The sequence below is a fragment of the Suillus fuscotomentosus genome, assembly GCF_016647785.1.
Source record: "Suillus fuscotomentosus strain FC203 chromosome Unknown F5891scaffold_31, whole genome shotgun sequence".
In the NCBI taxonomy this organism is placed as follows: Eukaryota; Fungi; Basidiomycota; class Agaricomycetes; order Boletales; family Suillaceae; genus Suillus; species Suillus fuscotomentosus.
The window spans coordinates 420,900-435,710 of NW_024539543.1; the positions used below are offsets into that span (position 1 = coordinate 420,900).

Below are 14,811 nucleotides of genomic sequence, written 5' to 3' on the forward strand. Positions count from 1 at the left end.
AATGCCGATGATGTTCGGATAGGTGGACCAACTTGAATGCCGATGATGTTTGGATAGGTTAGTTGGCAATCTCAAGCTTTCTCCTGTGGTGACCTCATCACGATGATATTCAGATAGGCTAGTTTGGCGACCCCTGGTAGGCTTTCTTGAATGTTAGGGAGACTCTTTGCCTGTGTTAAGGTCGTACTCTCGTAAGATCGGATCCGAAGGACTTCGGCCTCAGCTCGTACGCTGTGCCCCTTTCCCAAGTACTGTCCCTTATTTCAAAGTACTAACGATAACGCGTCCGAAGGTCCGGACGGGTCTCGTAGTATATCCGGAAGTCTTCCGGATATCGGAAACGCGTATAAGGCTAATCCGGACGTATCCGAACTAGAAACTAACAGAGTAAAGACTACCCGAAGGTAGAGCCGAGGATATAGACTATCGGAATCTATCCGAAGTCTCGGAGAGTGACAAGAGTGAGGAGAACTCAAGTCCGGAGGACAGAAAGAGGACAAACTAAGATGATATTCGAACTGAGGTACTACAGGACATATACACGAGTTTATATACTATGAGGATAACGGAAGTATCAGTAAGCAAGGGTCCGAGGCTATGTACGAAGCATGTGCAAAGGTTATCAAACGCGAGTCGGAAATGAGACATAGGTTAACGGATCAGTAATCATACCGGTAATAAGCATAACCGAAACACCGGGAAGAGGAAATACCGAATAGGCTGTGTTTAACGTTATATGAAACAGGAAATGAATTAGAAAGCTTATCGTAAATCGGATCGGAAGCGGATCTATACATCGGACCGGACCAGATCTCAGGGTCCGAAGTCCGGAAGAGAAGCGTGAATATATGGGATATGACAGTATCCCCCCCTTAGGGCCGATCCCTAGAGGCACAAGAACCATCGGTCCGGACCGGACGAGATTATCGCGAGATGATGGAGAAGCGTCTGAGTTCGGAATCGGACAGGTATACTCAAGGGCGGACGTCCCAGGATGATTCTTCCTTTCCCACTTTTTACTCTCTATAACGCTCTATCGAAAATGTCTGGCAACACCTCCGGATCTCAGAAGACTGCTAAGCAGAAACTGCTGGAGCTTCAACAGCAACTAGCGGACGCTGAAGCTGCGGCTCGGAAGGAGGAGGAGGAGATTCGGAAGCGTCAGGAGGCGGAGCGGAAGCGTGAAGAGGAACGGAAGATTCAGGAGGATCTTAAGAGGATTCGAGAGTCCGAAATTCGGGTGGAGGCAGAAAACAAACGGCGCAGGGAGATAGTAGAGGAAATGGTGAGTTTCGGATGGTTATGATGGCTTTGCCTGACGGATGAAAAGTCTCGTGCCATTTCCGCTGACAAGGACGGATCCTGCAAGCGTTGCAGCGACAGAGGCCGGACTTGCCTTTGGACGGATGCGGAGAGCAATGCTCTGGTGAGTTAATCCGTGTTTTTTTTTTTTCGGATCCGAGTGTTTTGACGTCCGGATAGGTCAAGTCTTGCGATATCTGCCGGAAGGACAAGGCTACGTGCCCCGGACGACCCGGAACTGTCAAGGTGCCCAAGGGCAAGAAGAGGAAGCATGCTGCCGGATCTCCATCTCCGAAAGGTAAAGGTAAGAAACGTCAGAAGAGTCCGACTCCTGAAGATCCGGAGGAGATGGAGACGGAATACGATGATCAGGCTTGGGTGGCCGCAGCCAACAGTATAGTGGCGGAGCTGGCTAGGACTAACACCCTTTTGGAGAGAAGTATTCAGGCGGCGGAAGGCAGCAGGGCTGCAGCGGACCGGATGAGCTCCGGAATTGAGCTGTTCCTTCAGCAACAGAGGGAATTTCAAGCCATGTTGTTCGGACATATTCGGAAGGGATTTCGGACGTCTCCGGGTCCGGAGGAGGAAGATGAGGTGATGGAAAGGGCGTCCGGAAGTGATGCAGGCGGATCCGGAGAGGCGGATGGGTCTATGGAGATGTAGGAATTTCTGGTCCGTTTATGCTTCTTCTCTAAATGTACTTGTATTTCGTATGCACACTATGTACTTCAAAGTTGAATAGGACCGGGTTTGTTCGGATATGCAGCGTGGAAGTCCGAAACTAGTTCGGATGCGTTACCGAGCTCCGTAGCAAGTAACCATGAAGTCTCCTCGTCCGTTCCTTCATATCCGGACCATCGGACGAGGTATAGGAGTTGACATTGTCTTCTCCGACGGTCTAATTTTGAGTCCAAAACTTCGGATATCTCATATTCGGGTTCTCCGTCGACTTCGACCGGAGGCGGAGGTGATTGGATACGATTAGGAATGGTATTGAGTGTGGCTGGTTCTAATTGCGAGACATGGAAAACTGGGTGTACGGAGCGCATGGAATCCGGAAGTCGGATGGTGAAAGAATGCGTACCCGGACGAGCTATGATTTCGAACGGACCTAAGTTCTTTTCCGAGAGTTTCTTGGACGGACGGGTGGATCGGAAGTATTTTGCTTTGACGAAGACCGGATCTCCGATTTTCATATCCGGAGCAGGTTTCCGTTTGGCGTCCGCAGGTCCTTGATATCTTTCTTGTGCGTGGGCCATTTCTTCTCGGAGGAACTGATGGAGTTCGTCAAGGTCTACTGCATAGTCTCGTGCGCGGGCGGATGAGAGGTCACGTTCCGGATGAACGGATAGGTTCGGATGATATCCCTTATTGGCGAAGAAGGGTGATACTCCGGTAGTAGCACTCGGAGCGTTGTTATAAGCGAATTCTGCCAAGGGAAGTAGTTCCGACCAGTTATCCTGCTGATAGTTGCAGTATATCCGGAGGTATTGTTCAAGGGTTTGGTTCGCTCGTTCGGTTTGTCCGTCTCCTTCCGGATGATATCCGGACGTGAAGTGGAGGACCATATCTAATGCTTTTCCTAAGGACCGGAAGAAATGCGATACGAATTCTGTTCCTCGGTCCGAAGTGACATGGGATGGAACTCCGTGCTTGGAAAACACGTGGAGGACGAATAGACGAGCGAGATCCGGAGAGGTAATGGTGTCGTGGGTAGGGATGAATATAGCTTGTTTGGATAGACGGTCGATTACGACGAGGATGGCTGTAAAGCCGGATGAGTCCGGAAGGTGCTCGATGAAATCCATGGATATAGAATTCCAAGGCTTTTCCGGTATGGGTAACTGCTTGAGCAATCCGTAAGGTTTGTGTCTCGGAACCTTAGCTCGGCCGCAGGAAGTACAAGACTTGACGTAGTCTTTGACATAGGTACGGATTCCTGGCCAAGTGTACTCGCGTCGGATGATATCTAGCGTCCGGTTCTGTCCGAAGTGTCCGGACAACGGATGATCATGAGTATTCTGGAGGACGCGAAGACGGAGATTATTAGATTCCGGAACATATATACGGTTGTCGCAGCGGAGGAAACCACTATCGTCCACCGTCCATCTCGGATCCGAAGGTTCCGGAAGATGTTCGGATGCGATAGGGTCATTAGGAAGTGCGGTCAGGATGTCTTTCCGGAGCTGGTCGATATCAATCAGAACGGCTGCCCTAAGAACCGGAGTTACTAGAGTTGAGGCTCGGAGGGACGAAGCTAACTGTTCCGAAGTGAATACCGGACGGAAATTGTGAGGGTTAACTCGAGCGTAGTCCTTATCCCCCTCTTTGGGATAGACGTCCCAGCGTCTAGTAAGGGAATCCGGTTTAGCTCCGAGTTTTCCGGGACGGAAACGGATGACTAGGTTAAACTGATGGAGGAATTCCGACCAGCGGGCCTGACGGCGAGAGAGGAGTTTTGTGGTAGAGAAATACTCAAGGTTCTTATGGTCCGTGACAACGTCTATCGGCTCGGCAGAGCCTTCAAGGTAATGTCGCCACGTCCGAAAAGCTTCATGGATGGCTAGAAGTTCCTTATCGTGAGTGTCGTAGTTGAGTTCCGGAGCGGTAAGCGTCCGAGAATAAAATGCCACCGGACGAAGCTCTGAGTCCGGACATACTATGGAAAGTATTCCGGCTATAGCGTAGTCAGAGGCGTCGGTTTCTACGACTATCGGAACATTCGGAATCCAGTGCGTAAGCACCGGAGCGGACGTGAAAGCTTTCTTGAGTGTTTCAAAAGACTTCCGACAATCATCGGAAAAATCCCAAGTAACCCCCTTGCGGGTAAGACGGGTGAGCGGAACTACGATGTCCGAGTAATTGAAAATGAATCGACGATAGAAATTTGCGAATCCGAGGAAGGATTGAATATCCTTAACTTTCCGAGGTTCCGGCCAGTCAACGATGGACTGGATCTTCTCGGACGACATGGTCAAGCCGTCCGGAGATAGGATGTAACCAAGGTATTCAACGGATGTGGTATGGAACGCGCATTTTTCGGGTTTAGCATAGAGTCGATGTTTTCGGAGACGGAGAAGGACTTCTCGGACATGTTCCTTATGGGATGCAAGGTCTTGGGAATAGATGAGGATGTCGTCCAGATATACGATAACGCATACATCCAGCATATCAGCAAACACGCTATTGACAAAGCGTTGGAATGCAGCCGGAGCGTTAGTGAGACCTTCCGGCATTACCAACCATTCATATGAGCCATAACGCGTTCGGAACGCGGTCTTCCATTCGTCTCCGTCCGCTATCCGGACGAGATGATAAGCGGATCGGAGGTCGATTTTGGTATAGACTTTAGCGCGGCTCGGAGAGTCTAGGAGGTCGGTAATGAGAGGTAACGGATATCGGTCTTTCTTGGTAATCTGGTTAAGTCCACGGAAATCTACACAGAGGCGAAGGGAGCCATCCTTTTTCTTGACAAACAGGACAGGAGCTCCGTGAGAAGAGGATGAGGAACGGAGGAGTCCGGAGGAAATATTTTCATCAAGAAACTTCCGGAGGGCTGCAAGCTCAACTGCAGATAGAGAATAAATGGTTCCGAGGGGCGGACTAGTTCCTTCCTCTAACTCGATTTTGAGATCATAGGGACGATGAGGAGGAAGTTGGCTAGCTTTGCCCTTATCGAACACATCCGAGAATTCGTGATATTCCGGAGGAATTCCGGACAGGTCCGGAGGATCGGATGAAAGGGAAGCGGACCGGAGGTCTACACCGGTCGGACGAAGGTAGATGCTGAACTGTTCCGATCCTTCCAATTTGCAGGCCCGGCAAAAGGCAACCGCATTGATCAAGGAAATGTTGGGGATGGTTTTATCAGCGGAGGTTCCGGATGTAGTCGGAGGAGGTAAATCTTCCATCGGAGGATGCGGATCCGGAGACGGAAGCGACGTCGGAGGTGTCGAAGGCATTCCATGAGAAGTCGTTCGGAAATCGATGCTGCCCGAAACCCAGTCAATCAACGGATTGTGTAGGGTGAGCCAGCTATATCCAAGAACGATAAAACAAGAAGAATCCAACGGAGTAACGTAAAACGTATCGGAGGTAACTACACCGGACGGAAAACAGATAGGCAAATCTATAGCTTCGGAAATCATATTATTACAAGTACCATCAAACAAACGGAGAGAAAGCGGAGATATCGGATATGTAGGAATTTTATTTTTTCGGACGAAATCAGAGTCTATAAAACAGTGAGAGGAACCACAATCAATTAGTGAAGGAAAATCAGAAATATCAGGAAAAGTAGGAATAGAAACGTATGGACAAAGAGAGTTCGGATCGGAAAGAGAAACAGCATTGAGACGTAGCTCCGTTGCACGGGTAGAGTCAACGCAACCCTCATCCCGTGCGGAGTCGGGAGGGTTGCGGACTATTTTTTTGCTTCATCCGAAGCCTCCGGTTTGTCTTCCGGAGTTACTACTGCAGCGCGGCCTTTGGCAGCGCGCGAAGTAGACTTGGTGCATTCCCGAGCCGAATGGCCGGGTCCACCGCAGAATAGACAGAGTTTGTTATCCATCCGTCTCTTACGTTCTTCGGACGTGAGCTTCCCGTCCTTTCCTAACTTGGAGGTAAGGTCCGGAGGTTTAGAAACGGAGGATGATGCGGAAGTAGCGGGTTTGTCGGATTTGTACCTCGAAGGTCCGGACGAGTTGGAATTCGTCCGATCGGACGTGGTTTGCTTAGGAGGAATGGAGGTGGTGGGTTTAGTTTCGCGGGCGACTTCTCCCTTCCGTTCCCAGTATCGAGCGTCGATAGTCTGGGCAAGGATCTTGTATTCGGAAAGGGTGGAAGGTTTACCCATGCGACTGATTTCGTCTTTGATACGAGCCGGAAGTCCGTTATAGAATTGGCGTCTTAGGGCACCGTCACCCCAGCCACGGACTTGTGAAGCAAGACGCTGAAATTCAACAACATATTTATTAATGCGTTGTCCGTCACGCATATGAAGTTGCTCCAATTGCATTTCCGCATCTCCGGACGGATCGTGCGGTCCGAAATTGGTTTGGAGTTCAAGCATGAACGCGGAGTAATCATCCATCCAATCCGGACGATCATCGTCCTCGTCGGCTAGGAGATCCGGTTCGAACCACTCGAGTGCCATACCCTTAAGGTAGGATTGGGCGAAGTTGACTTTTGCCCGTCCGGAACGGAAGGCTTTGGGTTTGCTTTGGAAGTGGAGCTCGCATTGGACGAAGAATGCACGAAGCTTCCGAGGCTCAGTGCCATCGAAAGTATCGGGCTCACGGATCTTGACTTTAGAATCTTCGGACGAGGTCGGACGACGATTGTTGCGTGCGAGATTGTCGATGGCTTGAGAAAGCCGAAGCATGACACGGTCTTGTGGGTTTAACCCGTCAAATTCATCATCGTTGTCATCCGGTTCATCATCCGGATCACCTCCGAAGTCATCCGGAGGGTTTCCACCAGGAGTATCTTCATCGTCCGGAGGTCCTTCGTCATCCGGATCACCTCCGGCAGGAGTGCGCGTAGGGGTTTCCGGATGCGGACGATTCATGAGTTGCGAAATACTTTGAGCAGGACCGCGTGATACACGGCGCTGAGAGAAACTGGTGAAGGCGTTAACTACGGATGTCGGATCGCGTCGGGTGGACGAAAGTCCGACAGCGTGCAAAGCGGCTTGGTTTACTTTAGTAGGAGCCATGATATGAGTAAGTGTACTTGGAAAGGTGTGAGTTCGAATATACTGTTAAGGTCGTACTCTCGTAAGATCGGATCCGAAGGACTTCGGCCTCAGCTCGTACGCTGTGCCCCTTTCCCAAGTACTGTCCCTTATTTCAAAGTACTAACGATAACGCGTCCGAAGGTCCGGATGGGTCTCGTAGTATATCCGGAAGTCTTCCGGATATCGGAAACGCGTATAAGGCTAATCCGGACGTATCCGAACTAGAAACTAACAGAGTAAAGACTACCCGAAGGTAGAGCCGAGGATATAGACTATCGGAATCTATCCGAAGTCTCGGAGAGTGACAAGAGTGAGGAGAACTCAAGTCCGGAGGACAGAAAGAGGACAAACTAAGATGATATTCGAACTGAGGTACTACAGGACATATACACGAGTTTATATACTATGAGGATAACGGAAGTATCAGTAAGCAAGGGTCCGAGGCTATGTACGAAGCATGTGCAAAGGTTATCAAACGCGAGTCGGAAATGAGACATAGGTTAACGGATCAGTAATCATACCGGTAATAAGCATAACCGAAACACCGGGAAGAGGAAATACCGAATAGGCTGTGTTTAACGTTATATGAAACAGGAAATGAATTAGAAAGCTTATCGTAAATCGGATCGGAAGCGGATCTATACATCGGACCGGACCAGATCTCAGGGTCCGAAGTCCGGAAGAGAAGCGTGAATATATGGGATATGACAGCCTGACTCGGAGGATTATGCGGCTATCTGAAGTGTCATGCCGTTCATAGCATAGTCCTTTGTCATTCCTGTATGAATATGCATTGTATACTATTTTGTACTATGTAGTTGTGTGATATCTGATCTTGCAAAGTGAGCTCACGTGCTGTATTGAGTGTCAAATCACGGACAACGCAATATTCTGCTGAACACATGTATTCAGCTGAATTCTATAGCAGCAACTTGAAGTCGCCAGCCTTTCATTTTCTTCATGGTTTACGACCACTGCTATTTCATGCTTGATCTGTGCTTCTGGAACTCATTCCAGAATTGCATGGCCTGCAAAAGTGAGTATTACATTTTACGTTTTGGCGCTTATCTGTGCTTTTAACCTTGCTTCACAACTACAGACTACATCACCGGTTCCATAATGGTCACTCCAATCTCTAGCCTCAGAGCCACTGCGTCTATCACCTCCGTTCAGCCCTCAAGTCAAACCACGGAATCAGCCACTAAAAAATTCGCCATCCCCAGTCTTGCCAATCTACACAACTCAACGTTCGCTCAAGGATTCAGCAATAACGAACGTCAAGCGGCCACCAGGGCTTTACTGAGACACGACGTTCACATTGACGGGACACACTATCAGGCTAGACTGCCTGGTGGCCTTCACCCGTCGTACTTTGCCTTTAGCAGCACTGCTAAACGAACCAGTGAAAAATCCCTTACCCACGAGGAGCTTCTGGAGGCATCACTGCAAGACGTCTTTGACGCCGTGAGTCATTCAAGTCAGTGTCCGCATCTTATTTATGTCTCACTTGTTTCCCAGCTGAGTATGCAAGATCGCCTTGATGGCGGAATTTCTGTCCTCATTCAATGCGCTGGGTCTGAAGCAGTCTCTTCACCCGAAAACCTCCCTGTCGACCTCTACATTACGCCCCGCGAACTACAAGAAACTCCCGAGCGAATTGGCGGAGACCTTGCCGTCTGGGTGCAGGTATTTGCCCAGGAGTTTGCAATGCCACACCTCGAGCGGTTCAATCAACGTTGTGTCATCGAAAACATCCAACCGCCACCATGCTGTAAGTAGTAGATCATTTTCGGCTTCACTGTTCACACAACTGACTCAAATTCAACAGTTTCTGCGGCTCATATCAATGTCAAGGGCCCACAGTATCTACCTGGCCCAGTGGTTGCTACTGGAGCGCATATACAATGTTCTGCTCAACCGGCCCATACCTTCACGCAAGAATTGAAAGCAACTGCGGTGCACGATGCTCCTTCTGCAGCTATCCGCGGGGGTGCAGAAATGAGCGAAGGTATTGGCGAGAACATTTCGCCACAGCTGACCACCCAACACACACGAGTTCGCCGACGCAGGCACGCGGAAATTTTCACACCCGGCAAGGTAACTAATGATGGCCCGATTTTTTCGGTACCAAGACTGGAGCAGGATACTGCATGTGGACCGCCACTCATTAGTATTGGACCGAATACTGACGCCGCTCTGGATTGGATTAAGTTGGGGGATGAAGTTTTACCTAAGCTCCGTGTTCTAGTTCAAACTGTGCGTAGCAGCCGATGGGAGGCAGTGTTCAGGTCTCCAAAATGGGATCTCTCGTACGAACATGCTTCCATTCTGTCTAGGGCGCTCCTGGCTGACCTTCAGGGCATGCCACGTAGCCCTGATGTTGTAAAGGTCAGTGATATTATTTTGGCTGCTGCTGTCATACTAACTCAATTGAATGTCCATAGCAGCCGTCATCTGTCCTCATGTCCATTTTGAAGCTTATTGGTATATTGATTTTCTTATGCGGCCTATACTTTTTCGGCATCTTATTATTTTGGCTGTAGATCACTTTCCCCTTTTGAGTCTTAGTTATAAGCCATGTGTCCTGTTTTTTTGCCGTGGGTTAGAAAAAATAAATGCATTGGTGTGTATAAAATATTCGTATTCAACTACAAAGGCCCTTTGCTGATTTTTGCCATCCTTCTGTGGGTGATGGTCTCCCAGTCCTTCTATGCTGCGAAGCGCATTCAAGCACCACCTCGTAGTCGTCCTAAGGTCACCCTCAGCAAAGAAGCTCGCGCGGCACTCAAGTTTCAGCGAACTGAGAAGTCGCGTCAATTCAAGGATGCGCTTGATCTTGCATGGGGCCAAATTGACGATGTTACAACAACCATTGCTGCTACCCATCGCAAGAGCTTCCGTCGTGTACAGCACAATTTATACATGGGTCGGGGATCACTCCGTTCGAAGCATTCAAAGCCCAGCGTTTGGAACGCATTTTGCTGGAAGAAATCTCAGGAAGCGAAGAAAGAGAACTGTAAGTCTGTTGATTTGTATCATATGCATTTTCATGACTCAATGTTGAATTAACAGGCAATGGCCACAGAAAGGAAGCACTCCAGTCACTGGTCCGCGACCACAAGGATGAATACCACGCTCTCACACAGGAAGAACAACAAGAGTTGCTCCAGGAATTCGCCGACCAGAAGGAGACCAAGGTCTCTGGGTTACGTGTCTCAACGAAGTCGAAGATCAACGACATCACTCAAACCCTGAAGGCGGTAGAAAACGAGGTACGCACCCTCGAATTGCAATACAATGTTACTAAGTGTCTCGTTACTAGCTCAATAGTTTAAATTCTCGCACTGGCGCCGAGGTCATGTTGTATATGACGCGCGGTACTACTGATCTACCTCTCCGTGCAATCACCTTCACAACGCCGGGTGTCAATCACTTTATGGACTCTGTCATCGGCATCGATACTCAGGACTTCCTCAGCAAGATGGAAGGTTTCGCTATCCAAGGGATACAAGGTACAGTTTTTCTGTTGTTATTACATTCTCAAGTTAATTTCTATTTGTACTAGGTGCCGCAAGCAACCATCAAAAAGAGGTCTCTAAGGTTCGCAGAGACATTCGAGCAATCATCACCCAGAAATTGAGTAAGTCTTTCCCATCTTTTGACAGCACAGAATTCATTTTATTCATAGGGAAGGTGACCGGAGAAAGCAATGCCAGGATGCAGTGGGCAGACTACTTTCGTAACGTGGTCAACCGCTATCAGGTCGCCATCAAAGGATGGCCGGAGCATATCCCATTCACAAACCTCAGCAGTGTGACCAACGCGCTTCCGGACCTCCATACTCTTTTAGACTGTTGGAAGTCGGGCAATACGAGGTGGGAAGTGTTGAATGACGAGGAACTCGAGCAACTCCGTCGCGAGCGCAATGAAAAAATTGACAGTGGTGACATTATCGAGTCCCGCCGCAGGACACGGTCCGACAAGGGTAAGAAGCGAGTACGACATGCGATAGCTGACCCCAGATGTAGCAAGAAGCACAAGAGTGCGGAGACCATTGAGTCCAGTGACGACGAAGATACCCAGAGTCATGGATGGACACCAGACGGTTCGGAGGATGTCAACACCACTCCGAACGCCAACTCGAACTCTAATACGACCGGGTGTACTGCTGGACGGACACCAGACGGTTCGGAGGATGTCAGCACCACTCCGAACGCCAACTCGAACTCTAATACAACTGGGTGTACTGCTGGACAGACACCAGATGGTTCAAAGGATGTCAGCACCACTCCGAACGCCAACTCGAACTCTAATACGACTAGGTGTACAGCTGGACAGACACCAGATGGTTCGGAGGATGTCAACACCACTCCAAACGCCAACTCGAACTCTAACACGAGTGGGTGTACTGCCGAGCACCCAGTAATGTCAATTCCCCCAGACTCAATCATCCTTTCCCCTTCGAGCAGCACCCCAGTACCATAACAATATCCCAGACTCAGCCATCCTGTCCCCTTTGAGCAATGTCCCTAGTTTCATTATTCCTGCGCTATAACTCATTTCTTGATGGAATCGCTCGTGATAGACTTAGTTTGTTTTTATAAAAGTGCAATGACATCTTAGTTTGATCTACAATATCACAGTGCAAGTAGAATATGACATAACCCAGTGCAATGAGGTGTGACAAACTACAAAGGGACAAAGGAGAACAACAAAGCTACAAAGGAGGGCGACGACGAAAGTACGAGGGAGGCGGGAAACGGCAGGTACGAAGGAGGGCAACGACAAAGGCACAAAGGAGGGCGACAACGAAAGCACGAGGGAGGCGGGAAACAGCAGATACGAAGGAGGGCAACGACGAAGGCACAAAGGAGGGCGACGACGAAAGCACGAGGGAGTTGGGAAATGGCAGGTACGAAGGACGACAACGATGAAGGCACAAAGGAGGGCAACGACGAAAGCACGAGGGAGTTGGGAAACGGCAGGTACGAAGGACGACGACGACGAAGGTACGAAGGAGGTTGAGAAGGCACGAGGGAGGTGGGAAACGGCAGGAACGAAGGAGGTTGACGACGACGACAAAGGCGGAACAATGGGGGCACGATGGAGGCAGGGAACGGCAGGGACAATGAGCACAGTGATGAGGAGAGCTAGGAAGCGTGAGAAGGGCCCCTTGGTTCGAATTAGGAAGCGTAGTAGGCGTTGCCGAGCGTGCCGAATTAAAATAGGAATATGACGCAATTAAGGCGGGGCGGGATGCTTACCGAATATAGCCTATGCGCGCGCGCGCGCGCCCACCATAGTGAGGTGTACATAGTTTTTTTGAAGGTATTTTGAGGAGCTGGGGCACTATTTAACGCTGGTGTAGGGATTTGATGAAACCAAGCCTAATTATAGTTGGCGAGACACGTAACTACCAAGTATAATAAGGCTTATTAATAGGGCAACCCAGGTGTTAGGTCGACCCCACTTTGAACAGCATCACCGTGACCGATCAACAATTTGGTGATTCGGAGATACATCGGAGTCTGAAGTTTGTTTGTTTGCCAAGACGCCTCGGAAAAGAGAATTCCAGCAAATGCAACAAGGGGCCGAGGCTTCCATACTCAAATACCCAGAAGACTTCATTCAAATGTCTCCCTTTAAAATGCAGCCAACATGGTATTCCGCGCTATCCAAACCTCTCAAAACCAACCTACACACGGACTTTTATCGATAAGCCACAAGGTATGAATAGACCCCAGTCGGCAACTAACGTTTAATTACTTTTGCGACATATGCAGAAGATCAAATATACCTCTTGTCCATGCCAAACCCCGCTTAACCTCTGAACAACGGTGTCCGATGGAAGATTAAGAAAGTCGATACACTATGCCTGTCCAAGGGTGCGTATCAGGCCTTTTGACATGAGTGCGCTCCCGTTCCTTGCTGGCTGTGATGTCATGGCAGTACCGTATCATAACTTCGTTACCATGGATCAAGTCGAATTTGTCGTAGCATAAATGATAATGTACAGCAGCTGAGACTACGGACGTCAAATAGATATGGCCATCCAAATGCTCCACCCACCCCATGACAGACTCATCCTGTAAATTAAACATGTAGTAACGAACTCTACCAGACCCACCCCCACCAGTCATCTTGTATAGTCCAAACCTCGGGCCAGGAACGAAACTGGATAAACCACATGATAAGACATCACGCTGTGATATGCACATATGACATGTCGGACAATGGAATATGAACCAGGCCGCTTGAGCCGCGTAGATGTTGGTTTGTCTGCCAGAGATGGATGTGCATGCGTGTGGCAACAGTCGCAAGGGCTAGGAACTGGACACTGTACATGGGTGTACATTTCGAGTGTGATTAGCAGGAATACGCAGTGGGATGCAGAGGTACATACCCATCCAAAACGGTCTGATAGGAGTCCTGGGGCGCAGAACATCAACGGCACATCATAGAAGACCTTTAAAATATTCACGCACCTGGAGGAGCAACGATGTGAAGATGTTCATTACTGAGAATACTTTAGGAAACAGAACGACCATGAATGAGCACAGAAATAGCGCATACGAGTGTTAACTCACGGAAAACGCAAGCATAATATAATATGTTATGGTTCATCAGGACAATGTACAGACGGCTTGTGTTTCTCCGCCAGCTATATATGGCACGTATGAGCGTGAGGATCATGAGTCCTGGGGAGAACACCTGTCAGCGCCTGTTGGTACACACATATGCTCCTGGTTACCCAGTCCGAACACAGAAAAGAGAACAAATGGGATAAAAATCTGGTCACTGGTTGAACTCTGGTAGCACCCTGTGATGCCCAGGATCGGGATAGTCACATCTGTGGAAGTGAAAAGAATGTTTCAGTCACACCAGAGGGAAGGTGAGAGTGCGTACAGGCTGCGGAGACGGTAGTGTCGACGATAATGCTGACGGATCCTACGAGACACAACTGGCTGATTGATTTACCACTAGCTTGTGTATGGTGAGTGGATTGGAAACTCACGAAATAGGTGACCAGGATGGCCGCGAGCAAGATTTTATTTCTGTTCCAGAACACATACGTCCTGATGATAAAAAAACCTGGATAAATTGGATCAGCAATATGCATATCTTAGGGAGCAAGGAGAGATACAGTCGGAGCAAATAGCTAATATCATGCCGAGCCCTGTGAGAGAAAGTGGGCTGCCCTCAGCAAGGTTGCACATAAATGAATGTACCATGGACGTACCTGAGGTAATATTGACCAACATCCCGCATTTCTGGGGAAGTCATGGAGTAAGTCGCTCGTTCTCATTAACTCTCCACCTCATCACATACAACTAGGTTCTCATTCGGGGTAAAGCTCACTGGAAAAAAGTGTTGATAAATTAATCAGGGCGATGTGTGCTGGAGCGGAACGCACTATATAAATTTGTGATGAGAAGGATAAAGGGAATGTATCTTGTAACAATATACAAGCCTTTCATCTTGCTCCAGTGCGATTGCAGCAAAAATGACCACTTTGTATGTCATATTGTGTGCATCAGCCTGAGATCTAAAGCGTATCATGGAAGAAGTGTATTACCTCTTCATGAAGTGAACATGCATAATCATAGATCTGGATAAGCGAGTTTGACGGTGGGTATGAATAGATAAGAGTTGAACCCTACCCAGAATGTAGCCATCGACGCTGAGCTGTATCAGGACACATAATATGACGTTCAGACGGTACTACGCACTATATATGTACTGGTGTACATGACTTGTCAGTTATGATTCAT

General features: G+C 48.8%; 4 protein-coding genes across 4 annotated transcripts; 2 read left to right on the forward strand and 2 right to left on the reverse strand.

Moving 5' to 3' along the window:
- Positions 1 to 8,242: 8,242 nt before the first annotated feature.
- F5891DRAFT_934359 (uncharacterized protein) lies at positions 8,243 to 8,713 on the forward strand (the record flags this gene model as incomplete). Its single annotated transcript, XM_041374017.1, has 2 exons — positions 8,243 to 8,503; positions 8,558 to 8,713. Coding segments are annotated over 2 exons (417 nt in total), but the record flags the coding sequence as incomplete, so codon positions are not given.
- Positions 8,714 to 9,760: 1,047 nt separating this feature from the next.
- Positions 9,761 to 11,167, forward strand: F5891DRAFT_927347 (uncharacterized protein; the record flags this gene model as incomplete). Its single annotated transcript, XM_041373897.1, has 5 exons — positions 9,761 to 10,055; positions 10,112 to 10,311; positions 10,362 to 10,551; positions 10,605 to 10,679; positions 10,728 to 11,167. Coding segments are annotated over 5 exons (1,200 nt in total), but the record flags the coding sequence as incomplete, so codon positions are not given.
- A 2,070-nt stretch (positions 11,168 to 13,237) lies between these two features.
- Positions 13,238 to 13,554, reverse strand: F5891DRAFT_1189516 (uncharacterized protein; the record flags this gene model as incomplete). Its single annotated transcript, XM_041367178.1, has 3 exons — positions 13,238 to 13,376; positions 13,443 to 13,468; positions 13,525 to 13,554. 3 exons carry the CDS (start codon positions 13,552 to 13,554, stop codon positions 13,238 to 13,240), a joined length of 195 nt encoding a protein of 64 aa, XP_041225284.1.
- F5891DRAFT_1038105 (uncharacterized protein) lies at positions 13,443 to 14,395 on the reverse strand (the record flags this gene model as incomplete). Its single annotated transcript, XM_041361883.1, is given in 9 exon segments — positions 13,443 to 13,471; positions 13,507 to 13,509; positions 13,524 to 13,565; positions 13,627 to 13,889; positions 13,946 to 14,000; positions 14,055 to 14,131; positions 14,184 to 14,216; positions 14,280 to 14,310; positions 14,369 to 14,395. Coding segments are annotated over 6 exon segments (384 nt in total), but the record flags the coding sequence as incomplete, so codon positions are not given.
- Positions 14,396 to 14,811: the final 416 nt, after the last annotated feature.